At 41.3% G+C, this 27318-nt stretch overlaps 1 protein-coding gene across 5 annotated transcripts in view; it reads right to left on the reverse strand.

Annotated features, from left to right (window-relative positions):
* Nucleotides 1-27318, reverse strand: part of DVL1 (dishevelled segment polarity protein 1) — a 174371-nt gene that overhangs the window by 57679 nt on the left and 89374 nt on the right. For all 5 annotated transcript variants that reach the window (XM_063436309.1, XM_063436308.1, XM_063436310.1 and 2 more), the window contains exon 4: nt 26110-26222. In XM_063436309.1, coding sequence (XP_063292379.1) covers nt 26110-26222 — 113 coding nt within the window. The remainder of the gene's footprint in view (nt 1-26109; nt 26223-27318) is intronic.

The following is a 27318-nucleotide window of genomic DNA, read 5'->3' on the forward strand; positions in this document are numbered from 1 at the left end:
AGAGAGACAGGTATGTGAGGTAAGGGTTAGTCTTGGAGGCCATAAGCTTTCCTAAAGAGATGGGTTTTAAGGCACTTCTTAAAAGATGCAAGACTAGGGGAGAGTCTGATGGCGGTAGGCAGGCTATTCCATAGGAAGGGAGCCGCCCGTGAGAAGTCCTGCAAGCGCGAGTTGGCCGTACGAGTGCGGACAACGGACAGGAGGTGGTCACGGGCAGAGCGGAGAGACCGAGAAGGGACATACCTATGGATCTGTGAGGAGATATAAGAGGGGCTAGAGTTGTTCAGTGCTTTATAGGTGTGAGTTAGTACCTTGAATTGACTCCTATAGCATACAGGAAGCCAATGTAAGGACTGGCAGAGGGGTGAGGTGTGAGAGAAACGACTAGAGAGGAAAATCAATCTAGCAGCAGCATTCATTACAGACTGTAAGGGTGCAGTATGGCTATTGGGAAGACCAATCAGGAGAGGGTTACAATAATCCATGCGGGAAATTACTAGAGCATGGACAAGCTCCTTGGTAGTATCTGGTGCAAGAAAGGGGCGGATGCGGGCTATGTTTTTAAGATGGAATCTACAGGATTTGGCAACATGCTGGATGTGAGGCTCAAATGTGAGACCAGAGTCAAGTATGACGCCAAGACAGCGCGCTTGCAAGGATGGACTGATGTTGGTACCACAAACTTGAAGGGAGAGCGAAAGAGGAGGATCAGTATTAGGAGGAGGAAAGACAAGGAGCTCAGTTTTTGAGAGATTGAGTTTCAGAAAGCGGGATGACATCCAGTCAGAGATGGAAGAAAGGCAAGCAGTGACACGTTGCAGGACGGCAGGGGAGAGGTCCGGGGAGGAGAGATATAGCTGGGTGTCATCAGCGTACAGGTGGTAGTGAAATCCAAAAGAGGTAATAAGTTTGCCAAGAGAGGCAGTATAAAGAGAAAATAGAAGGGGACCAAGGACGGAGCCTTGGGGAACTCCAACCGAGACGGGGCAAGGGGAGGAGGTATCATTAGAAAAGGAGACACTGAATGAGCGTTGGGAGAGATAAGAGGAAAACCACGAGAGGACAGAGTCACAGAGACCAAGCGATTGAAGAGTTTGAAGAAGGAGAGCATGATCAATGGTGTCAAAGGCCGCTGAGAGGTCAAGAAGAATTAGTATGGAGTAGTGGCCTTTGGATTTAGCTGCGATTAGGTCGTTAGTAACTTTGATAAGGGCAGTCTCTGTAGAGTGGAGAGGGCGGAAGCCAGATTGAAGGGGGTCAAGGAGAGAGTTGGAATTGAGGAAATGAGACACACGGGTAAAGACAAGTCTTTCCAGAAGCTTTGAGGAAAAAGGGAGCAGGGATATGGGACGGTAGCTAGAGGGGGTGGATGGGTCGAGGGATGGTTTTTTTAGTATAGGTACTACAGTGGCATGTTTAAGGTCAGCAGGGACGATGCCAGAAGAGAGCGAGCAGTTGAAAATGTGTGTTAGAGAAGGCACGAGACAAGTGGAGAGAGATCTGATAAGGTGAGATGGGACAGGATCGAGCGGGCAAGTGGTGGGGCGAGAGGAGCAAAGAAGAGCAGCCACCTCTTGGTCAGTAGCTGGAGAGAATGTCTGAAGGGTAGGAAAGGCATGATCTATGTGTGATTGAGAAACAGAAAGGCAAGGAGGGGAGAATTCTTTCCTTAGCTGTTCAATCTTGTCAGTGAAGTAACATGCAAAGTTATCAGCAGTAAGGTTAGTTTTGGGGGTGGCCACAGCAGGGCGAAGAAGAGAATTAAAGGTGTGAAAGAGACGCCTGGGGTTGTGGGAACATGAACTAATGAGAGCGGAAAAATAGGACTGTTTGGCAAGGGCAAGGGCTGCACTGTATGAACACAATATGAATCTATAATGGAGAAAGTCTGCCTGGGTGCGGGACTTCCTCCAGGAGCGTTCAGCACAACGGGAGCATCTTTGCAGGTAGCGCGTTGATTTAGTATGCCATGGTTGGGGGCGGGTCCTCCTCGAGGTGCTTGTTTGGAATGGCGCTGCAGTGTTCAAGGCAGATGTAAGAGTAGAATTATATATGGAGATGGCCCGTGAAGGACAGGAGAGGGAAGGGATGGACAGCAGTTGTGAATCAATGTCAGCTGACAACTGTTGGAGATCAAAAGAATTAAGGTCCCTCCTGAGTTGAGGGGGGATAGGCTGAGGTTTTTGGGTGAGGGGGTATGTGAGAGCAAATGATAAGAGGTGGTGATCAGAGAGTGGATATGGAGTGTTGCAGATATTAGATACTGTACATGCATAAGTGAAGATTAGGTCAAGGGTATTGCCAGCTACATGGGTGGGAGAATTTGCCCACTGCGATAGCCCGAGGGAGGAAGTAATTGAAAGTAGTTTAGTGGCTGCAGAGGTCAAAGGTGGGTTTATAGGAATATTGAAGTCCCCGAGAATTAGGGATGGAATGTTAGAAGAGAGGAAATAGGGTAGCCAGGCAGCAAAGTGGTCAAGGAAGAGAAGAGGGGAACCAGGGGGACGGTAAATAACAGCAATGTTAGCAGAGAAGGGTTTGAAAAGGCGAATTGAGTGTATTTCAAATGACGGGAAAGAGAGAGAAGGGGGGGTGGGAAGAGGTTTAAAAGAGCAGTGAGGGGAGAGGAGAATCCCAACACCACCACCTTTACATTCAGAGTTTCTTGGGTTGTGGGTAAGTTGGAGACCACCGAAGGACAAAGATGCAGGGGTGGCAGTGTCAGAGGGGGAGAACCAGGTTTCTGTTATGGCTAGTAAATCTATAGAACGAGAGATGAAGAAGTCATGGACAGCAGTGGATTTAGTTATATTGCAAACAGAGCGTGCGTTCCAGAGGGCAGTATTGAAGGAGGATTTAGAGGAACATGAGATGGGTATGAGATTAGTATGTGCTGAGTTTGTTGCGAGGGGGCCGGGGTTAGGAGAGACATCACCAGCAGCTAGGAGCAGAAGGATAGAAAGGAAGTGAAGGTGGGAGTAGGATTTGAAAGTTTTGTAGGAGGGTATGTATGTAGAGGATTTGGGAGGAGTTGGTGGAGATAGGCTGGAAAGGTATGTGTAGAGTGCATGGGATGAATAGAGAGGGGAGGGGAGTAAGGTGGAAGTAATAATTATGGTGTTGCTAGGAACAGGTGAGTGAAAGGATAGGGATATTTTAGTGATGAGAGAAGTTAGTGTTAAAGTGAAAAATAGAAGGGAGAACATTAGAAAAAATGTGTATTATATAGATATGTAGATCATATATACAAACACACAAATATCAATGAGTGATTAAACCAATGTAAGGATGCAGTGTGTTAAATAAATTCAGGTGAGGAGAGGTTTAGTGATTTGAATGGTGTGTTAAGAAAACCAGCTGATGTGCACTATCTATAAGTAAGCTGTTGACCATGGGGTGGGATGGGGTGGGATGGCGTGGGGAGGGTAGGGTGGGCAATCTTCCAGAGATGATACCTCTGCTCTGAAGATTCAGCAGGACTTGGTTGCTTGGGAGTGCTGGGTGTTAATGCTGTTTTAAGGGGCCCAGTCAGAAATATAAGGTCTGAGGTTAGAAAGAAAAAAAATTAAAAAATAAATAAAACACACTATTATGGGTGGGGAGACATGGGGCTATTGAGGTAATTAATTAGAGATGAAAACTAAAAGGAGATAACATTTGGGATAAAAAGATAGGAAGGATCAGATAGGTGAAAGTCATAAACCATGAACATAAATTTACTAGATTATCAGTGAGTAGTAACACTAGCTAAACAAACAATTAACAAAAAGTCTTAAAGAATGAACATAAAATGACATGATCACACCAGCTTTAAGCAAAACAAAAACAGAAGATCAGGATGGGAGATATAGGTATCAATTAAGTAGTGATAGTATAGGGAGGGAGATGGAATAGAACACAATTATAAAATAAGAGTTTAAAGGAAACAGTAATACAGGTATTCTTGAGTAGATCTTCCAGAGATGATACCTCTGCTCTGAAGATTCAGCAGGACTTGGTTGCTTGGGAGTGCTGGGTGTTAATGCTGTTTTAAGGGGCCCAGTCTGAAATATAAGGTCTCTGCTCTGAAGATTCAGCAGGACTTGGTTGCTTGGGAGTGCTGGGTGTTAATGCTGTTTTAAGGGGCCCAGTCTCTGCTCTGAAGATTCAGCAGGACTTGGTTGCTTGGGAGTGCTGGGTGTTAATGCTGTTTTAAGGGGCCCAGTCTCTGCTCTGAAGATTCAGCAGGACTTGGTTGCTTGGGAGTGCTGGGTGTTAATGCTGTTTTAAGGGGCCCAGTCTCTGCTCTGAAGATTCAGCAGGACTTGGTTGCTTGGGAGTGCTGGGTGTTAATGCTGTTTTAAGGGGCCCAGTCTCTGCTCTGAAAATTCAGCAGGACTTGGTTGCTTGGGAGTTTAATCTGCTCCTATCATCCTTGGCCTCAATTTAATATATTTTGACATAAAAAGCTTTAGGGAGTAGCGGTATTCGTTCAGGAGTGATGCAGATGTCAGATTCTAGAGTATTTAGAATCTTGTGAAACTTTTTTATTGGACTGACAGAATTCTGGAATGATAAGCTTTCGAAAGATCCTCACTTTATCAAATCCAAATAATTTAAAAACAGAAAGTTACATGCAATTCACGCATGAGACGCGATACTGTGTTTAACCCTTTGATAACTGATGATGTGTCTCAAACGTCATGAGTAAAATATGCGTCTGTGACTGAAGTTGTGTCAGACACGTCATGGCGATAAAGGACTCTAATATTGCAGCAAATAACTGGGTTCATTGTGATATTGCTATTTCTGATTGCCTCACCAGTGAGGCATCATAGAAATAGCTGTCCTCAGGAGTGAGACTGTCCAGGTAGATCTGAAGAGGCTGTCACAGCCAAAGACACTTGTAACAGTTGCTATTGTATGTCATGATGAGATTATCATGAGATGGCGTTTAATCAACATAGGGGGCAATCTACTGAACTTTATAGTTAGGGTTGCACTTACTGTTTGGGTTATACTTAGGGTTACAATTAGAGTTATGGTTAAGGCAGGGTTAATAGCATCAAAGTGGGACGTTGGTCTGTATGCTGACACAGGTAGTGTCACCACTAAATAGGGTACCTGGACAGTAAGTAAAGAATTAGTATTGGGAAAATCACATAAAACAAATAAATATACCCATCAATTTTTCCTGAGTTGGTGGTGCCATTCTTTTTTTTTTTTTTTTTAAACATGAAACAGTAAGTTTAGTTACATTCTAGACATGTGTGAAATTAAGATAATATATTCAGGTTTAACGCAAGGTAAAGCGTTAAGTATGTTAGCAGATCATCTATAACGAGTGTGGAAGGTCACAGTGTAAGCTGACAGTGAGCGTAGATCAGCAGCGTGTATACTGACATTCTAATGAGGTATTGGCAGTAAAATAGTGCACATTGGCGTTTCAGAAAAAAGAATATAACCAGGCTTAAACTTTCCAATCTGCCACATAATTAAAAAGTAAATGCTTCTCAGTCAGAAACAGAGTTTATATCTGCTTAATAATTTTAGTAAACATGGCTGAGTGAGAAGTGATGTTAGTCACTTGAGGGGCTAAGCATTAGATTATAACAACTTATGAACTTTAATATTAAATTCCCTACATGTCAAGGTATAGGCTCATGTTATTAGCGTGGTTGCAAGTAGGTTTAGTGGTTGCGATATGTTGCTTGCAGGGTGTTATATCATGATCAGGTGGTGAGACTTATTATGTGAGAAGCGGTCTATGTTGGTATACGGTGGTATATTACCCCTAACCAAGGGGGTGGCGGGGGGGGGGAGGGGAGCGTTAGTGTGTTGGAACTTTTCGCAGGCCTAGAGCCTTGTCTCATCCTGTACTTTTCAGGGCTGGAATGATATACCTAAACTTTAAACTTAGGATTAAAACAAAAACAAAAAAAACAGGCAAGAAACACAGAATGAATAGTCCCATGGTCCAACGGCCTTTGTGCTGGTTAAAGCAGTGTGTGGGAGGGTTAAGAAGTGCCCAGTTCCCAGCAATGTCGGCCCAGTAACGTGGGTCCCTGTGATCACTCCGGCTGCTGTTGTCAAGTTTGGGGGCTCGGCGGTGTCCTGTCTCGTGGGATGAACGGCATGCTGGTGGCTGGGTCCCCTATCTCATGCTGTGACTCTGGTGGTAAGATGGCAGGTAAGTCTGGTAAGTATTTTCAGGAGTGCTGGTGCCTCTTCGCCCGTTGTTACCGTATGAGTGAGTTCTTGTGGGGGATTAGCAGGGATCTTCGTGGTCCCCATCTGTAGGGTACTCCTAGGTTGCGCAGATGGCTTGTGAAGTGTGATAGTGTCTTGCGCCACTGTAGCGTGGCCCTGGTAAGATCTTGGTAAAATGACAGCTGGGTCGTTTCAAAGGTTAGGGGGGTTTTACCTCTGGTTGCCGCCAGGAGTTGTGCTTTATCGTGGGTGGAGGCGCACCGCAATATGACATCTCTAGTGGGCATGTTAGGCATCCTGGAGGAAGCTGGGAGCCTGTATACGCCGTCCAGCCCGAATTTACGATTAACTGCCGGTGGTAAGATGGTGGCTAAGAGCCTGCGGATGTAATGCGGCAGTTTGGCGGCCTGGATCTCTGTAGGTATTCCCCTGATTTTCTATTTTTTGTTTTTAATGTTTTTTTTTTGTTTTTTGTTTTTAATGAATTTTATCTTTCAACCTAAAATGCACTCTATAATAGGTTCAGTAGGTATTAGATACAGCCAGGACTTTTTTTGTTGTTGTCAAAATACCGTAAGTATTTTAAAAGTTCACACAAACTACATATTTAACACAGAAAGAAAATGTTTTCTTTGTTACCATTGACAAGAAAATTATTTAAGAAAATAGACCCATTTACAAAATGTTCCTTTCATTAATTCTACTCTTGGAATGACTACCAGTATGGAGCATGAATTAAAATAAATATAAGATGTCTCATTGAGTTTAAGGTACCATCAAGTAGCCTACAGTTAAATAATGCTTAAGATAACATAAAATATGTACTATAAATTGTGTTATTTTATCAGCAGAACGCTTGTAATCTGGGTTCTGGGGAAGTGGTGGTCTAAATATTTACATAATGCAATAATATAAAAAATTTACATAGAAAGTCTATTTTTACCTTTCAAAAATGTAACAGTGTCCTGGTCTCTTTATGCTATTGTTACGCAAATTAAAGTTACTTATTTGATCAACCTCACAAGGATGGGAAACCTCCTGAAAATAAAACTGCAATTGTAGCCTTTAAAGTGAAACTGTGATACTGTCAAAAATAGTTTAACACTGAGCCGTGGGATGATGAAGTGGTTATGGTGCCTATAGTGTCCCTCTCAAACCTATTTTTAGTGCTCCTCCTGATTAACCCTTGCTCCACAGGGGCAGCCATCTTTTGTCCTCTTTGATCTATTAAGGCCATGCACATTTCGAAGGTCTGAAAATTGAGATGACTTATGCTTGTGTAAACACACAATGGCTTTTGATTACATGAATGATCTTTGGTCAGATAAACTGTGCTTCCTTACCAAAGCAGACTCAAAGATGGCTTCCCTTGAAGAGCGAAGGGAAGAAAGAAAAAGCACTAAAATTAGGTATTCACTTATATAGATACATCACAAAATAACACACACCGAGCATGTAACGCTTATAATATTGTATTTCAAATAATAATGAAATATGATAATTTTCCTTTAACATTTAGCTCTCACCAACTAGAATCCCATCACAGCAAAACATATAGTCTTCCTATTGGCTACAGTTTTAGGGACACCTTAACAACAAATATTAAATACTAAGTCATTATTTTGAGAGTCAACCAGGTCAGTCTATTTATAGTGACAGTGCGTCCTCATGAGTCGGAGGGGTGAGGTGGGTTAGGGGTGGGAGGGGGGGGGGGGGGGGGGGGACACCAATTAAATTTGGTCAGAGAGTTTTTCAAACTCAAAAATGTTGTCCTAAACTTTGTGAGCCCCCTTTAAACAGAGGACACTGATCTTAAAGGTATCTAATTTTTTTCCAAAAATATTTTTAAATGTGTATTTACAATATATATCACAAAACAGCTAGTTCTGTCTCTCTCCCAAAAACTCATACATCAGATAATTTCTTAATAATTTTAATTGATGTATACTGTGCCTAATTAATAAAGACGGTATGACATTCTAAAATCTTCTCCTACAAAGCAAATACTGATTTATTGTAACACAACAGGAAAAAACAGTGTAATCTCAGGAGAAGGGCTAATATATCTAAAAGTGACAGCTCCAAGCATTGCTCCTCACACTATAAAGTAAAGAAAAGAAAATGTAGGTTGAAAACATTCGTAGCAATGACAACATTAATCAGTGCTGTAGATCGTAAGTACAAGAGACACTTGCAAGGTTACACACTAACAGGGTTAGTCAATGAAGTGTAAAATGTCAGAACTTCAAAGTGAGTCCAAAGTGAATTTCAATTTTAAAAAACAATAGACGAATAAGAAAAACTTGAAAAAGTCAGCTATTTCGGCCTACAATTTATAAATTACTGTAAATTCACTTTCAGGGCTATTTACTAAGTGAGAGAAACATTCTCCAATTCTATGCTTCAATTTCGGCTACTTTGGCCTTACAATCGAAATTCACTTTGAATTACTGACAATTATTTAATGATTATGGTCATATTCAAGTTATTAACCTTATTCCCAGTTGTTTATATCCGATTCCATCTAGCTAATGCTTCATTAAACTATTTTCAATAAGGTAAGATCGCAGAAGGGTCTACAGTTAAAAAGGCACTTTAAGCACCATCATCACTGCAGCACACTGGGAGTTTTGTTTTTTAGACATGTGCGTTCGTTTTCATACAAACATGATTTCGTACGGAAAATCTGTATTTTTCGTATTCGTTTACCGAAACGTACACGAAAGTCCTACATACGAAAAAGAAACGAAACGGCAAATGCCGAATGCATTGCCTTTTCATTTCAGTTCTTACATTTATTGGACACACTGCAAATGCAGGAAAAAAAAATGCAAGTAGGGAGCCGGCAGCGCTACCAGCTCCATCCTTGTAATAAAAAACAATTCACCCCCCCTCCCCCCGCCCCACATTAACCTATGGGAGTCTTTTTGTGAAGCTTTGTTGTAAATGTCAAAGTCCTGAAAAGCAGGGACACATGGATTAAGCCAAGGAATACAGACTGTCACTCTAACATAGGGACATTTAAGATGTATGGAGAAATGTATATTTTTAGGAAAACAAATATAATGACTTCATCACTAAAACAGGGCTTGCGATGAAATGTTGTGGAAATTACAAATTTTAGGTGAAAATAGCCGAGCTGAAAAAATTCAAGAATGATTTTGATTTGGTTATTCGGGCCTTGAATTTGCAAATTCCTTGTCAGGTTTTCACATTTAACTTGTGACTACATTCCCATACATTACAGCAAACATAAGGCTTGCATTTAGATTTAGGCTATAATTTGTGGGGATGGGGTGCTGGCCCATGGATGTCTGACGTTTAAATCTTGCACATTGTTCTATTGTTTACATTGGCTGGCTGTCCTCATCAGCACTGCCGAATCATAACTCCAAAGTGTCCCTATTTAGGAGGGACAGTCCCTATTTTGGACCCAAACCTCTCTGTCTCTCTTTTCCAGTAGCTCCAGCAATACTACTCACAATAATGATCCTTCAACGGCAATATATTTGTTTAGAAATTACTCCGTGAAAATAAGATACATTGTTACTGTTCAAAATTACATTTTAGTTGCATAAATTGCTATTAGTAAGTTACTTAAAATATTCAAGATATCCCTGCCCCGGCCACACTCCCACTCACATCCCTAAAATTAAAATGGCTGTCTTTGGCTATCAGAAATGTTGGGAGGTATGCAAACTTAACCTTTGTGTGATGCTGTTAGCTCACAGGGCTAATGTTACATTGCATTGAGAACTCAGACAGGATTATGGGTTGGGGATATCTCTGAGTGGTCCCTGGGACCCTCTGGGGGTTTATTATTGACTTAACACTTCCTTTACAAGGTGAGAGGTTACTTTCAATGTCTGGAGCGTGACACAAACTCCCTACCATGGTTTCTCTTTGACAACATGCTAACATTTTATCTTTTCTTTCATTCCTGTTTGCCTACTCCTCCACCTCCAAATGCATTAGCAGCTGATAATGCAGCTTTTAAAGAACGTGGAAGCATAGGCACTAAAATGCTGGGGTGACTGGCCTTGACTGATGCGTGAGTGACATCTCCATAGAGAGAGTGTGCATAGAAAGCAGCTGAATTCACATTTCTAAATCAGCTTAGCGTGAGAACCTTGAGGGGAAAAAAAAAGTTTGTTTTGTTTTTTTTTTCTTCTACAAGGCTATAGAAGGTAGGTGTAATGAAACAAGGTATATTGGAGGAACACCTGGCTCTTTGGTTGACAGAGCTTTAAAACAGAGCTATGCACTTCGGTTTAAATCCCTATTTAGTCAGCTTGACAGATATGTGAGATGTAAGACTTGAGGGAAAGGATCCTGTTACAATAACTATTTCAATAAGCTGAAGTGGCTATGGTGCCTAGAATCCCACTTTCAGAGATTAAAGCAACCCCTGTAAGGGGGAAATATATGGATCGCCTCTGAATCTCTTACATTCAATTATTGAGGTCAAGGCAGACACCTTGCGCACTAGCCTCCGAATGCTTCCCTATAGGGATCAAGATCTCGGCTAGGGGAGAAGCAATGGCTACGGCAGCGAAATAGGCAAAGTAAAATAATTTTTTTATTGCATCTGGGGGAGGGTCTTGGTAATTGAAATAGCTAGTATAAGGCTAGCGTTAGGAATACATATTAACACTACAGAGTTCCTGTAACACCAACAACTAATATGCGCCTTGGAGGGGTTTTTGATAACATCACAAGTTGAAGGTTACAGACAGCTAAGTGAATTGCTGATGCTAATACAAGATACTTGTGTAATTAACCCATTATGTTCAATAGGGCCATATTGTTTCTGTAAGATATTCAAACTGAATTTTCAGGATTTGCTCACATACGTATTTGTTGTGGTAGCAACTTCACTATGTTATGTTTTAGTTAGAGTGCCTATTTGTACTTTAATTGGTGTAATTGATTAACCCCTTAAGGACACAGCTTCAAAAGCTTGTCTTACCCTTAAGGACACAAGCCATTTTTTTTATTTTTTGCGGTTTTTGTTCAAACGCAATTTGCATCTGTGTCATTTATTACACCAACATGCTATATACCGTTTTTTTAGAGGGCAAAAAGGGCTTTAATTTTAAGTCTATATACATAGATAAATTTTCATTAATTATAAAAAGAAATGCCAAAAAATGACAGAAAAAAAACATTTCACACAACTCCTACCCACCCAAGCTAGCAAAATATATGATTTTCAAATATTTAAATTAATTAATGAAATAAATCAAACCCCTGAGGGCTAATAAAAAATAAACGCTAACCCTCAGGGGTAAAAAATAAAATAAAAAGAAAAATCAGATCACAGTATAATACAGTATAGGCAGTGATCAACTGGCAGGGGAGGTGTTAATTTTTATTAGGGCTGGGTAAAGGCAGGTGTAATTTTTAAAAACTTTTCAAAACGTTTTTAAAACATTTTTTAAAAACTTTTTTTACCTTTTAGAGCTTTTTTAAAAAAACTTTTTTTAATGTTAACCCCTAGCTAGCCTAACACAGGGAGGTGGATCAGGAGTCCCTGCAGCACATGTGCTCGCTCTGACAGCCTGTCAGAACAATCACAGCTGCAGGGACAGTGCGATTGGGTGCTTCTGGTCTGCCTTGAATACTGAGGCAGACAGGAGGAGCGTTAACCTAGTGATCACCGCAATCGTGGCGATCTGAGGTTAACTTTAGTAAATTATGGAAATTTTCTGTCATGGGTCCTTAACGCAAAGACAGACATGACGGAAAATTTCCGTCTAGCGTCACAGAGGAGTTAATGAAGAATAATTAGTTATTGTTGATTTTATGCATCATCAAGTCAGGGGGAGGTATTTGTGCTTTTGTTCTGTTCATGCGCTAACACTTCAGCTATTGGGGCATCAGGGAAATAAGGCAGGAGAGGACCCTGTTAACATGACTGTTCCACCGGAATCGGGAATGTTGGGAGACATGGGATTATGATCACCGAAACTTTAGTGCTTAGCATAAACATTGTATCCACCCATCCTACACCCTAACCCCCTCCCAAAGTCAGTAGAATTAATATGCTGAAGAAAGGAGATCAGTTTGTTAATCAAGGTTAAATTCTAAAAAATTATTGATTAAGAAATAAATTTGTTTCCTGCAGTATATAATAAATACATTTTCTAATGAGAAAAAAATATCTATTTCTGGCTATAGCTTAACAGTTACCTAGAAGTTCACATATTCAGTAAAGAAAGGACAGAAAGAAGCAAATTAATTCCTAAAAGCATTGTTACAGATTGCAAATGAAGCACATTAGCAGAGATTAATGAGGGTCTGTCAGGTGAGGAACAAGAAATCCTTTGGTGGAATAACAGCCTTTCTTAAGACAAAGTGCAGCTCTGTTATTCAAACTATGTTATGGCTCTCTAAAATGCTGCTGTCATTCAGTTCAAGTGGACCCAGGCATGTTTATGTGGACACGCCTTGCAGTCTCCATGCACCTTGTTCTTCGTATGTCAGCCAACGCAGATATAGCTAATTAGTGCACCCCATACATAAAACATCTGCGGTCCTCACCAGTGGTGCAATGGAACAGCTGGAACCAATGTTTTCATCCACCAATCCTTGAACCTCTTGGACTTTAGCCCACACTTGTACAGACACCAGATAAGGTCCAATTAGCAAGGAATGTCGGGTGACTTTTCATCTTCTAGACCTGAGAGTTATTGTAAAAACACACTTGTTTCCATAACGAATTAATGGTGTGCTGAGTTCAGAGATGCTAACAGGGACCGAATAGGCCTCCTGCCCCGAGACAGATTAGACTGCCATGTAAAACCTTGACCTTTCATATGTCTGTTTGCTTAGGCATGTGCAGAGAACCTCTCCAGTAATTAGATCGTTGAGTCTCCAGGAGAAGAATTCTAATCACAGTGACATTTCTCAAGGCCATAGAAATGCATTCCTTACCTGTGAACTTGCAGTTTTCGGGAGCAAAGATAAATTAGAAGACATTTTTTGTTAGGAATAAATTCATCAAACAAAACGTTTTTGTCTTACGTGAGAAATGATTAGTATGTTTGTTTCAGAGGTAATGATGAATAAGCCTTGTTTAATGGTGTTGTATCCCATGACCTAACGTAATAAATATATCTGATTGGACAGTGCAGTATTACAACAAAATGTAGGGTCATAAAACACTCCTTGACAATGGAATAAAATTATGAATTGCATAAATTGCTAAATATTGGCGTGTTATTTGACCTGTTACTTTTGCGTTTAAATTACCAAACTAGGTGACGTCCTGTTCTTTGTTTTATAATCTAGCAATGAGTCTTTGCAATATAACGGACTAAATGTGTTAAGATCAGTGACACAATGAGGAATGAACTGGCAAAATTATCATTATTTTTATATATTAAAATTTATATAGTGCTAACATATTCCGCAGTGCTTATGGTATCTTGTCCCTTGTACCAGAATACCTGGCTAGAACTCCCATCTAGTCCAGTAGAATTCCTTGATGATGTTTACTTTTAACCCATGATTAATACTTATTTCCTTTAACCCCTTAAGGACACATGACATGTGTGACATGTCATGATTCCCTTTTATTCCAGAAGTTTGGTCCTTAAGGGGTTAAATTGATCTTTGTTTAAGCCTAATATAAGAAAATCAGGCATTGTTTAATACTAGGGCAAAGTGAGTATTTTGTAATTCTTTGAATGCCCGAGGGTGAGAATTTCCTCCATCGCCTTCCTCTCCTCTGTGTCTAAAGGGTTAACTGGATCTCCCATGCTGCTCAATCTAGCCCAAACTGAGTCGCGGAAGAAATGCGGACTTCTTGCTACAAATGTCATGATGACAATTAATGAGGAATGGCTGGCATTTGCTTTGAATTTAAAGGGTTCCTCACTCACCCCATCCATGCATCATCATTTTTTTCTTAAATCAACAAAGGGCACAATCATTAAAGATGAAGCACATTTTACCAATTCACACTGGATGTCACAAATGCCGTTTACACGTTTTATTAAATTATTATTATTTTTTTCTTTGTTTTGCTTAAAGATTAGTAAATTTCCCTTTTCCTTGTGAAGAGGGACAGAAGGCCCTGTCTCCAGGGAATGGTACCTGATATTCCTAATGGAATCTGAGTTCTGGATGGAGTTGTATGGGCATCTGTTCCATTATCTATAGGAGACAGATGCTGGAGGATATTGATGTTACAGATGAATATGTGAAGCTACCAATATGTTGCGTATTAAGACTAAATAAACGCTGGAGGGAGGTAAATGGAAAGCAATGATTTGTCCATCCCTTCCTGGTACACTTTGATGAGCACACACTACAGTAGTTATAGATATAGTAACCCAGAAAATGATACAACTGGATGAGTGAGCTAAATTAATGATGTACCTGGCAATCTTTATATAGCAGGAGCTCTTAACCTTATTTTAAACCAAATAATACATATAGCATTTCCTTTTCAACGCCTATATTAACCCCTTAAGGACACATGACATGTGTGACATGTCATGATTCCCTTTAATTCCAGAAGTTTGGTCCTTAAGGGGTTAACCATTTAAGAACCAAAATAAATTAGCCGTTAAAAATCAAATATCAAAATGGAATGTCGCACTCATCCCACATTGCCAAGGCTTCACAGATCTGCAAATGGTATATTAGCAAGGAAAGCCCAGTTGGTATACATCTTTAGGGTCATATGATTTCTTTAGACCTGAAAGCGTCATCCATGAAAGAGTGAAAAATGTATTTAGTGCAAATATTGATATTTGTCGACACATTTCCAGACTTTGTTAATTATACTTTCTAAACATAAAAAAATTAAACACAAGTAAACACAATTAGAAAATATTTTGCATATGAAGACGTTAGGAAGTTAGAACTGTAAGGGTGTGATTGTGATACCATAATACAGCAGGTCATTGATATGCCCATAACTATGTAACTTGTATACGGTGTATGAACTACAGCATCAAACAACGTCGTAAACAATCACAGTTTCCCATGTGCTGGTTGCCTTCAAAAAACTGCTGGTGATCTGAAAAAAAAGTGTCACACCAGCCAAAAGGATAGTGATTGTAGGTCTTTTCTGATTCTGAGAAAAGAGTTCTAAGAGTCACAGAGTTTTCAAACAGGCTGAATAAGGGCAATGGAAATTGTTGCAAGTTGCTATTCTGTGCTCTGTACTTTTGTACCAGAAGATAGAATTAAAAAGCAATGATGCATACCCACCATAAACACTGCAGATCATTAAAGTGATTATGGTGTTAGAAATCTATGTGTGCAATCGCCCATTTTTTTTCCAAAGCATTTTGAGGCTCTCTGTCAAACCACAAAAAGAACAAAAAAAAAAAAAAAGAGGGGCTGTACAGACACCCATAGACTGTCTCCTATTCGTCCACATTAAATGATGCTGAAACAACAAGTGCATGATAGGCTGAAAGTGCTGGGAGCCAGATGATGGGACATTTAAACTTACATAGTCATATCTACTACACTGTGGTTATGGTACTTTGACTACTCTTTTAAGCAGTGCACAAAACATTCAATGGATTCAGACACAATCATTTGTGTTTGAAAACCACCCAAAACTTCAATTAGAGCGCTCACTAAAAGTTTACAGAATCCAGACAATAGTGACATGTCGTGTCTCCGCATCATTTTTCCTTTATTTTATTTTATTTTTTTGGCCAAAAATCTGCCATTCCTGCAAATGATCTAACGCTCCCGAGTTAATGTTCGCCACCATGTGTGAAAAATCGTTTATTCAGCATGATGAAACTGTGAAAGAAAGGTGCAGTGTGTCAAAACTGCTCGCTTTGAAACCTAGATCGCTAATGACAGCTGCACATTCTGTAACGGTATAATAATAAATCTTTATAAAATACGGAAAAGCTTAAGAAATTCAATTACTCATGTTGGCAAAGTAAAAAAAAATGGAAGAAAAAGCTGATTTTAAATGACAAGTTAAGTGCCTTAGGGCTGTTCCATTAAACAAGGTGTATTTATGTGTTTCAAAGAATTCCTCACATATCGCAACACTTGCAGATGTAATACTCTAGATCTAGACTGTATTATTAAATTGCAACAAGACACAACTTTATCAAAATCTTAAAGGATCACTATAGGGTCAGGAACACAAACATGTATTCCTGACCCTATAGTGAAAACCCACCATTTAGGTGGCTTGCCTCCCCCCCTCCCCTTGCCCCCTTAGAATGGGTTAAAACTCACCTTATTTTCAGCTCTCCACGGGTCTGCCGGCGCTGGCCCTGCCCCTTGGTGACAACATCAAAATTCCCATGGGGAAAGCAGTGGATTGGCTAAAATCGACAAGGGGCGGGGCCAACCACCGTTTTGGCCAATCAGTACCTCCTCATAGAGATGCATTGAATCAATGCATCTCTATGAGGAAAATTCAGCGTCTCCATACAGAGCGTGGGGACGCTGAATGGCAGGGCTGCTTACTGTGCAGCACTGACCCAGGAAGCAACTCCAGGGCCATCTGAGGAGTGACCACTTGGAGGTGTCCCTAGAGGCAATGTAAACACTATCTTTTCTCTGAAAAGGCAGTGTTTACATGAAAATGCCTGAAGGGAGCTATTATACTCACCAGAACAACTACATTAAGCTGTAGTGCTGGTGACTATAGTATCCCTTTAACTGTATTATGCTCAAAAGCAGACATTCCTTTTACATTCTGTTGCAATGTTTAGTAAACTGTGCACCTAATAATGCCTTCAGGCTCCTCACAAATACCTATAAGCAAGCATTTTTATTGATGTAATTTTGCCACACCTACTGTACATGAGATTTATTTTTTTCTTTTAGATTAACATTTCATATCCTGTGTGGAAAAAAAATGCTAGATAAAGGACACTGTATACTGTCTAAAGCTTTGGACACTGTATACTGTCTAAGGCTAGGCTTTGTCTAAGGCTAGGCACTGTATACTGTCTACTGTCTAGGCTTTGCATTTTTCAAATACTTTCATATTGTTTGGACTTCCTCAGTTAAGCCCAGCACTGCAGGGCTTAGTATTGTTTGGACTGCCTCAGTTAAAGGGAAACTCCAGTGCCAGAAAAACGATCCGTTTTTCTGGCACTGGAGGGTCCCTCTCCCTCCCACCCACCAATGCCCGGTTACTGAAGGGGTGAAAACCCCTTCAGTCACTTACCTTGGACAGCGGCGATGTCCCTCGCCGCTGTCTCCGCCTCCGCGACGCTCCTCCTAGTGATTACGTCGGCCGGTGGGCGAGACTAATCTCGCTCACCGGCCGAGGAGACCTAATGCGCATGCGCGGAAATTCCGCGCATGCGCATTACGTCTCCCCATAGGAAAGCATTGAAAAATCATTTCAATGCTTTCCTATGGGGTTTTGAGCGACGCTGGAGGTCCTCACACAGCGTGAGGACGTCCAGCGACGCTCTAGCACAGGAAACCTGTGCTAGAACCCAGGAAGTGACCTCTAGTGGCTGTCTAATAGACAGCCACTAGAGGTGGAGTTAACCCTGCAATGTAAATATTGCAGTTTATGAAAAACTGCAATAATTACACTTGCAGGGTTAAGGGTAGTGGGAGTTGGCACCCAGACCACTCCAATGAGCAGAAGTGGTCTGGGTGCCTGGAGTGTCCCTTTAACCCCTTAAGGACACATGACATGTGTGACACGTCATGATTCCCTTTTATTCTAGAAGTTTGGTCCTTAAGGGGTTAAGCCCAGCACTGCAGGGCAGTGCTTAGCTCAATGGTTGAGAGAGATCAGCTGCCAAGAGAGCTAATGGAAGCTTCTGAGAAGGAGCGCTCAGCGCTTTAAAGGTTGTTGTGGAGGCAGAGAGCGGCACCCAGGTAAGAGGTCAAACCATTCTAAACAGGGTTGACTGCTTACAAAGCGGATAGGGGGAGGGGCTCCTGGCACCATTACCACTACAGTGTGCAGTAGTGGTTGTGGTGCTTGAAGTGTTTGTTTTTAAAAAAACACACAGGCAAAGTTTGCTGTTTATTTGACCAGCGACTATCTGTTCTTTAAGTTGCTTAGGTAGTTACTTTATATAGAACTCTAGTAAAGGTAGAATGTTAATATCTCAGCGATTAAGATTAAAATGAGCTCATGGAAAGTATGTTTACCTCTCACCTTGTACTACTTAAGAAAAGCCCTATACACGCACCAATGCAAGGCTAATTGACTATAGTTCTTACAGCATCAATTTACATTTTCTTAATCATCAATTTCTGTATTATTTTACATTTAATAATGGGTCATTTTAAACTGTTTCCCATCGTTTTTAATTTGCTACACTTTATCTGCCCAAAAGGATGTTGAAACATACTGCGCTACTATGTGACCCCAGGTAAGAACTGCCTCCGCAGTATCAGTATACACTTTCTTTTACCTGCCAAACCTCACACCTGTTCTGTTTTTGACTGTTAAATAAAACCATGATAGCCATAATCCTGTCCTAGGAACATCTAATTCACTTAGCCATCCTAACTCTACCAACACAGGTGTTAGATTATTCCATATATCCATAAATTAAGATATATTGTCCTCATGTTTTATCTTCTTCATGATATACTTTATTCAATAACTTTATTTATTTTAATGTTTCGGCATTATACCTTCTCTTCATCCATCCTTGAAACTACACAGCTAAGATTTAAAAGCCCCTGGCTGACAAACACAAGATTTGTATTTCAAAAAACAGCTGGGAGGGGAGGGGGTGTTGCAGAATACCTAACAGTGCCAAGAGGTACAGCAACCTTGGTTGAAATGACTATAAATTACAAGATATGTCAAAATTCCTCTTAAAAACTGAGGTGCATTCCTGGCACTCAGAGGCTCTGGTCACGTTTGGAGACGCAATCGACATGGTCTAGACATTCCAATGAAAATAAGATAATATAATGGCTCTCCTGTCTCCATGGAATACAGCTTGCACAGTTCTAGTTGTAAATTGCAGATATATTTTGCCATTTTTTCCTCCTCGTCAATGTTTCATGTGGCCCAGTGCTCCCTCACTTCGGTGACAACTTTATTAACCACATATCAATTTCTTGTGTAGTGCAAGAGATCTCTTTTGTGTTCATTATGCCTCGTCCCTACCTTGGCACAATTGTATCAAATTCCTTTTAATCTACAGCCAGAACGAATCGATCTATCTGGGGTTTACTCTTGGAGTCTTCATTGATGAATATGACTTAAAACGTAAATCCAGGATGGATCGATTTTAAAAGGCATTTGCTTCATTCGTACAAGCTGAATTCCCGGGTAGATCCCGGATGGATCGATTCGTTCGGGCCAAGAGTATAAGGAATTTGATTTGTTCGTACCAGCTGAAGAGGCTTTATCACATGCATTAAGTAATTACCCGTCAGAATACGTTTTTTTGCATTGAAAGCCAGGCAACAGTGATAAAACTCTCACAGAATTCTTTACCGCCCAAATAGCTGAATTGGATAAAATATCTAAGTCATATGCTTCAGGTTCAGCTACTTTTTACCGAAAATTTTAAATATTCCCTTTGCATTCTCACTTTAGTCAGTAACCCTTTCAATCTTATCGTCTGTAATAAGAGTTGAAGCTCATTAAAGGGACACTCCAGGCACCCAAACCACTTCTTCCCATTGGAGTGGTCTGGGTGCCAACTCCCACTACCCTTAACCCGGAAGTGTAATTATTGCAGTTTTCATAAACTGCAATATTTAAATTGCAGGGTTAACTCCTCCTCTAGTGGCTGTCTAGTAGACAGCCACTAGAGGGCACTTCCGTTTTTATAACGTCTCTGGACGTCCTCACGCTATGTGAGGACCTCCAGCGTCGCTGAAATCCCAATAGGAAAGCATTTTTCAATGCTTTCCTATGGGGAGGTCTAATGTGCGTGCGCGGCATTGCTGCGCATGTGCATTAGGTCTCCCCCGCCGGTGGCCGCGCATGCTTACTAGGACTCCCCCGCCGGATGACGTTGGCAGGGGGGGGGAGGGTGGGCGGACCCTGACCCAGCCCCGAGGGACATCGGCGCTGGATACAGGCAAGTCCCTGAAGGGGTTTTAACCCCTTCAGCAACCTGGGGTGGGGTTGGAGGCAGAGGGGACCTGCAGTGCCAGGAAAACGGTCTTATCCATACGGCCTTAAAGGGACTCTCCAGTGCCAGGAAAGCACTGCAGGATCCTGCAGTGCCCCCCTCCCTCCCGCCCTTCAGCTACTTACCTAAATCCAGTGCCGATGTCCCTCAGTGCTGAGTCAGGCTCTGCCCATGCTCCTCCCCTGCTGTCAGTCGGCAGAGAAGGCCTAATGCGCATTTGCGGCAATGGCCGCGCGCCTGCATTAGGCCTCCCCATCAGAAAGCATTATTCAATGCTTTCCTATGGGGAAAATCTGACCCTGGAGCTTCGTGAGGACGTCCAGCGTCGGATAACGGATCAAAAGTCCATTATGAATCTGGATGCGCCCCCAGTGGCTGTCTGATAGACAGCCACAGAGGGCAGACTTAGAGGTGCAATGTAAACATTGCAGTTCTCTAGAACTCCGTTGTTTTACATTGCAGCACTAAGTGCAATAGGAGCACAGCACCCAGACTACTTCAATTAGCTGAAGTGGTCTTGGGTGCCTGGAGTTTTCCATTAAGTCTCAAAGTACATTGTAACCCATTTGTTGCTGAATCCAATTAGTAGATAAATTAGAGTATCTAAAGTTTTTGTAGAACTTTCCCTGTGGAAAGACTCTTTATCCAGTATTTCCTAAGCTGTAAAAAATGCAAATCACAAAAAAAACATGAAAAAGTACATTTTTATAAATTTTTAAAAATATGCATTACATTTGAATCATTCGTAACTATGTTTTTATCTTGCCTCCTAACTGTTTTTGGATGGAGTTTGCCAATCTGGAACTGGAGTCTTATCACACCAGAAACAGAAAAATGCAGGAAAGTGGACCAGTGCCATGTTGCATTAGATTGAGCCCATGTAGCCCCTTCAGGAGATCTATGTAAATTTCATTGGAAACTTTGGCTCTCACAGCAATTAGTTCTTAATAGGAGAGAAGTTGATTCTAATTTGAGGAAGTTCTGATCAGTGGAAATACTGCCTCTCACTGGAGAATATTGGTATCACTCGCCCTGCTGTTTCTTTCTGGATGTAGTAGCTACAACATGAGATACTGACTTGTACTGTATTGTCCAAGTTACTGAGATACTATTTGTCAGTTGTGATAGCGCAGGTCATCACCGGAGATATGTTCAAACTGGAAGTACTAGTGCAATAAAAAGAATATCTAACCTATCAATGGTAATACTGGGTTTAACCCCTTAGGGACCAAACTTCTGGAATAAAAGGGAATCATGACATGTCACACATGTCATGTGTCCTTAAGAGGTTAAATTAAGAAAGTACCAAATCTAGGCAATACTGGTTCTTACTGGAGATAGCACTTATCACTGGAGATACCGGGTCTAACAGGCAATGGTACCTTTTATTTAAAGTGAACCTATTGTGAAACAATTGAACTTGCCTGAAATCGCTCCCATATACATTGAATACACCATATATCACAAAGACGCATCCCCAAACAGGGCAAATGACGTCAACACTCTGGCTTTGTTGCTGGCGTTGGAACGCAGTGACATCATGTTGCTCCATTCGTATACTTCTATATACTATATATTCCATTCTATACAGTATATACCGTATAGAATTACACTTCTATATACTCTGTTCCTATATTTCTAGCACCAGCTAGGGAGTTTCCATAGCAACCATAGCACATGCGCTGTGGTTGCTGTGGGAGGGGAGCAGAGGGACCTCGTGTGGGAGGTCTTTTCTGCTCTCCCTTGTCAGTCAATGCCTCAGCATGTAATCACATTACTCGAGACTGAACTCCGTTGACAGCTACATAAGTATAGTGCAGGTGTAGGGAACCTTCGGCACTCCAAATGTTGTGAACTATATCTCCCATAATGCTCTACAACTATAATGAGAGAAAAGCATCGGGGAAGATGTAGTCTACAACATCTGGAATGTCAACGGTTGCCTACCCCTGGTGTAGTGTGTGGCACCTATCCGGACTATATAAACTTTAATCACGCATGTAGATGGTGTCTCTTAACCAGTAAACCCACTTTAATTTAACAAACATAACCTTGCACCGATAGGCATACAGATACACATAAGAAAGACATAACAGAGGCACACAGACACGCACATGCACAGGCAGAAACACATATGTAAATATACAGGTATGCAGACACAAAAATGCACAGAGAGAAGTACAGACATGCCTATACACAGATGCACACTGGAGCAGCACACATACTGTATGTACACATGCATACAGGTAGTCTCACGCAAAGCAATAAATATGCAAATGCACACATAGGCACCCTTATGCACAGACATGCTTAGAGAACCAGTCAAATGGGTACACACAGACACACTCATGCACAGACAAACATATGCCCTCACTTTTGTGTCTCACTTCCAATTCCTCTCCACGTTTATACCTCTCATTCCATCCCACCATTCAGTTCTGTGTCTCTCTAATCTCTCCCCTCCTTTATCTTTCTCCCCATCCGCTGACACATTTGTGTTTGTTGCTCCACAGGTACCCCTACGTTTTGTATCACTGCCCACACATTTCTTCCTTACCGCCTTTCCTGGGTTTTACTCAAACAGTGGAATGTAGTATTTTGAAAATGATTTGCAAAATTTAGGTCAAAATAGCCGATGTTAAAAATCTCCAATGTACCTATAGTTACGGTTTTAGTATTTAACCAACAGTGTGGAGTTAAATTCACCACAATTCACTGTTTAGTAAATAAACCCTGTAGAATGTTGACACAGTAAAGAATGTAGTATGCAATTTCACCCCTCAGTGTCAATGTGAATAGAAGTTATGAGTGCAGTGTGCTTTATGACCATTCCTGTTACTGGTGGTGCTGTTTACTTATCTATTGAAAGCAAACCTCTAGTGACTGTTGCATTAGGATACTGTACTGTAACTGTGATATCATTGAGAGCTCCATTCAGACATTATTAGTAGTGGAGGGTGGGGGTGGGGGGGGGGGGGGGGGGGAGGGAATCACACCTAAATTTTTCAGTGCATAAATGTAATATTCAAATTTTTTTTCCAGGCAGATGAACAATAATAAATTATTTATCAATTCATATTTTTATTATACTATAGGCATTCCCTGATGACTAATAATTTGCTTTCATACTGTGTACGTTAAAGTGATAATTATTTGGAAATTAAACATTTATTATAACATTTCTGTGCACTATGTCTACACCTACGAGGTACAGGCAGTGGCGTACTAAGGGGGGCGGGAGCGGCGGTCTGTCCCGGGTGCCACTAACTAGGGGGGTGCCCGGGCGCACGTTGATAGAGGCAGCATTTTGACTTCTGGGCCCCCCTTCATCATGCATGAAGACACAGCATTTTACTGCCCTTGTGTCTTCTTGCATGATGAAAAGGGACACATGCTGCTGCTGCACCCTCCAGCAGCAGCATGTATTTTCCTGTTGCGAACCGCAAGAGCGTTGCCGCGGGTTGCTATGGCAATGCTCCACGTGGCACGCAATGCATGCTGGAGCGTTGCCATGGCTATCTCGGCTCGCGAGAGGAAAGGGTATGCTGCTGCTGGAGGGTGCAGGATGACTCCTGGGTCCCTCTTCGCTATACAGCCTGCTATAGCCACCGGACCACCAGGAATATGTGTCCCCCCTTCCTGGCCAAAGGTGGGGGGCAGAGAGGGGGGAAATAGTGTGATGTGTGTGTGTGGATGCAGTGTGAGTGTAGTGTATGTAGTGTGTGTGTGTTTTGGATGCAGTGTCTGTTTGTGTCGTGGATGTACTGTGTGTGTTTGCTGTATGTGAAGTACTGTGGGAAGGGGGTGCAGTTTTTTTTAATTAGTTGGGCTTATTCCCCTCTCCCTGCCTCTTCCCTGTGGAGGGAAAGTGGGAATAAGCCCAACTAATTACAAATCTGCTAAGCCCCTTCCCCCAGTACTTATCCCACACAAAAGACACTGCATCTACTAGACAAACACACACTGTATCCACTAGACACACACTGCATCCAAACACACACTACATGCACTACACAAACACACACTGCATCCACTATACAAGCACATTGCATCTGCTACACAAAAATGCACACTACATGCACTACACAAACACGCACACTACACAAACATGCATACTACAAGCACTACACAAACACGCACACTACACAAACACGTTTACTACATGCACTACACACAGCCACTGCATACACTATAAAAACACACACACTGTGTACCTGTCTATCTATATGTGTATCTGTGCGTGTGTCTGTATTTGTTTGTATGTCAGTGTTTGTATCTGTATGTGTGTTTGTATCTGTGTATCTATTTCAAACTGTGTGTCTGTTTATTTGCATGTGTGTACCTGTGTGTCTGTTTGTATCTGTATGTGTGTTTGCATCTGTGTATTTGTGTCAGTGTTTGTGTCTGTGTAGCTGCATGTGTGTCAGTGTGTCTGTATCTGTGTGTAACTGTGTGTCTATGTATCTGCATGTGTGTACCTATCTGTCTGTGTATATGCATGTATCTGTGTGTGTGTAGCAGTGTGTCTGTATACCTGCACATGTATCAGTGTGTGTGTCTGTGTATCTGTCTGTTAGTGTTCATCTGTATGTCTTTATATCTGCAAGTGTATCACTGTGTGTATGTGTGTGTGTGTGTGCATACATCTCAGCATCTTGCCAACACTACACACAAATACATCCCTTTATTCAAACCTCAACACTACATACAAACACACCTAAGTATTAAAACACCACCATTATATATAAACACACCACTGTATTAACAAAACACACTACACACAAATGCACGCCTGCATTCAAATGCCAACACTACATACAAACACACACGTACATTCACTCACATACTCCATACAAAAACATGCTTACATTCAAACACACAGCTACACACACACAGTGCTAAATACATTAAACATAGATAAAGCCAATTCCCTGCAGCTGTCTCTGGTCACTTTTAGAGCTACCGTCCAGTGTTCCTACTTTGTCTCTGTATATCTCTTGATTGGGTTGGAATTTCTGTGAAAATCCAACACAGTCAAAATGAGTATTACATAAAGCTTCTATTTTCTTTAATATATTAAAGGAGTAGGTTATTGCATTCTACTAATAAACACTATAATTCTATAGTGGGCTTGGGATTTTTCTGAAAGGTTGTTCCCCCCTAGAATTGAATTGGTTTCTACACAGGTGCCTGCCAACGTCTGCACATGATATAGTCAGTAACCTAGAAGCACAAGGAAGATCTGTGCTAGATGTTGCATAGACACACCTCGGCACGGACTGGGTCAGAGGGATGGTAACTATTAGGCTGTAGATCCTTCTGGTACCAGGAGGTGTATGCAGCTGTTAGCAGCTGGTTGACCTTGAAGCTCCCCCAATGGTCTTTGGCTGCACACTCATTTTTTTACATTATAGCTTAGCCCTAATCCTGGTCATAAAGTGCCTGGGACTAAGCAATAATACACAGACACTTTAACATGCAGGGCTTTACAGGTATACACCCAGAACTTCATCAAATAAAGAACATTCCTAGCAAAGTCACTGAACACTGACATCAATGACAGAGGTAAGCAGCGACCTCCCACAATTGAAAGGCTAAAAGATACAACACATGCAGTCGCTTAAACAGCCTGTAGTTTAATGCATAATTAGAAGTACTTGACAGAGCTTTGCTGAAATCAGGAAAATTAGAAAATACATTTAGAAATCTACATAAAGCTGTGATAACGCTTTATGGCACTTTCTCTTTACATATGGTTTGGCTAAGAATACTTAGATATTTAACATGGAATTCCATCTTTCATTGTTTAGTTGAATAAGAATTTTATGACATCAGGTTACTTTACCATCATCATGAGTCTCCCTGTTCTTCCGTCGGTGTCGGTCCCTCCTGTGACTCACTACAGAGTCTGTGACTGTCTCGTTGTCCAGTCCATCTCGACTGCTGGCTGCATTGGGGCTGTAATACATAGGAACAGTTAGTATCTCCCATATCTCAACATTTTTTGGTGACCAGCAGTACAAAATTAAAAGGGCACTCGAGGCATCATAACCACTGCAGCTTAATACAGTGGTTATAGTTCTAGGAGTTATAGGTATAGTCCATTTTTTTCTCACACCATTTTAAAATCTGGAAAGTTCCCCGACATCCTAAGTCCAACGCCCCCCTGCCAGGGGTTAAATAATGAAGAAGTTTAAAGGATTATTTCAGTTAGTTTGTTAATTCCATTTATTGTCATTTTAATAGTGCTAATCCACAGCTATCTTTAGGTCTCCCCTGTTTTTTGATTGAAATACCTTTAAAACTACTATGGCTGTAGAAACCAGCACTGGGCCAAGTTCTCCAAAATAGCTCTGTCTTTGACACGCTGCTTAATTTTCATCCTTGTCGCGGTTAAAAAAATGCAAATAAAAAGGACACATAGCATAATAAAAATAAATAAAAGGAAGGTGAAATTGAGGAGGAAGGCGGAACTAAGGAAGGGTGGTATGGGAGAGGGCTGTCATTAGGGAGGGAGATTTATTATTGAGGCACATGATTAGACTGCGCATTCACAAGCCGTACACACACAGTCCAAAGGGCTTCTATTTAATGGTGTTCTCACAGTGCTGTCTGCAAGTAAAGAAGCTCAATTCAATGGCGCCAGCGCACAGTGCCTGCTGATAGCAGACTTGCATTTTGCACAGAACTACCATTAGGCAGTCTGGAACAACGTTCTGGGCTGCCTAAATAACAAGTGCTGGGTTTGCAGCTTAACCCCAACACAAAAATGCAGATTTCTCTGTACAGACTGCTTGCCCCACGACCACTTCCAAAAGCAGAAGTGATCATGGAAGCTGGAGTAACCCCTTAGCTTCCTAATAATTCATCCAAATATTTGTGCTAAGAAATTCTGTGAGCAATGGGTTAAAAGCTGTTACAAATCTGCTCATTGACACTGACTCTCTGTGTCAAGTCTGCAATTCCTAAAGGGTTAAAAGCAATTCACCACGAGAAAGTGTTATGGAAATGTGCTCACACTATACATGTATATTTGGACAGATAGTGAGAACGT

Source organism: Pelobates fuscus, chromosome 11 (genome assembly GCF_036172605.1).
Source record: "Pelobates fuscus isolate aPelFus1 chromosome 11, aPelFus1.pri, whole genome shotgun sequence".
Taxonomy (NCBI): domain Eukaryota; kingdom Metazoa; phylum Chordata; class Amphibia; order Anura; family Pelobatidae; genus Pelobates; species Pelobates fuscus.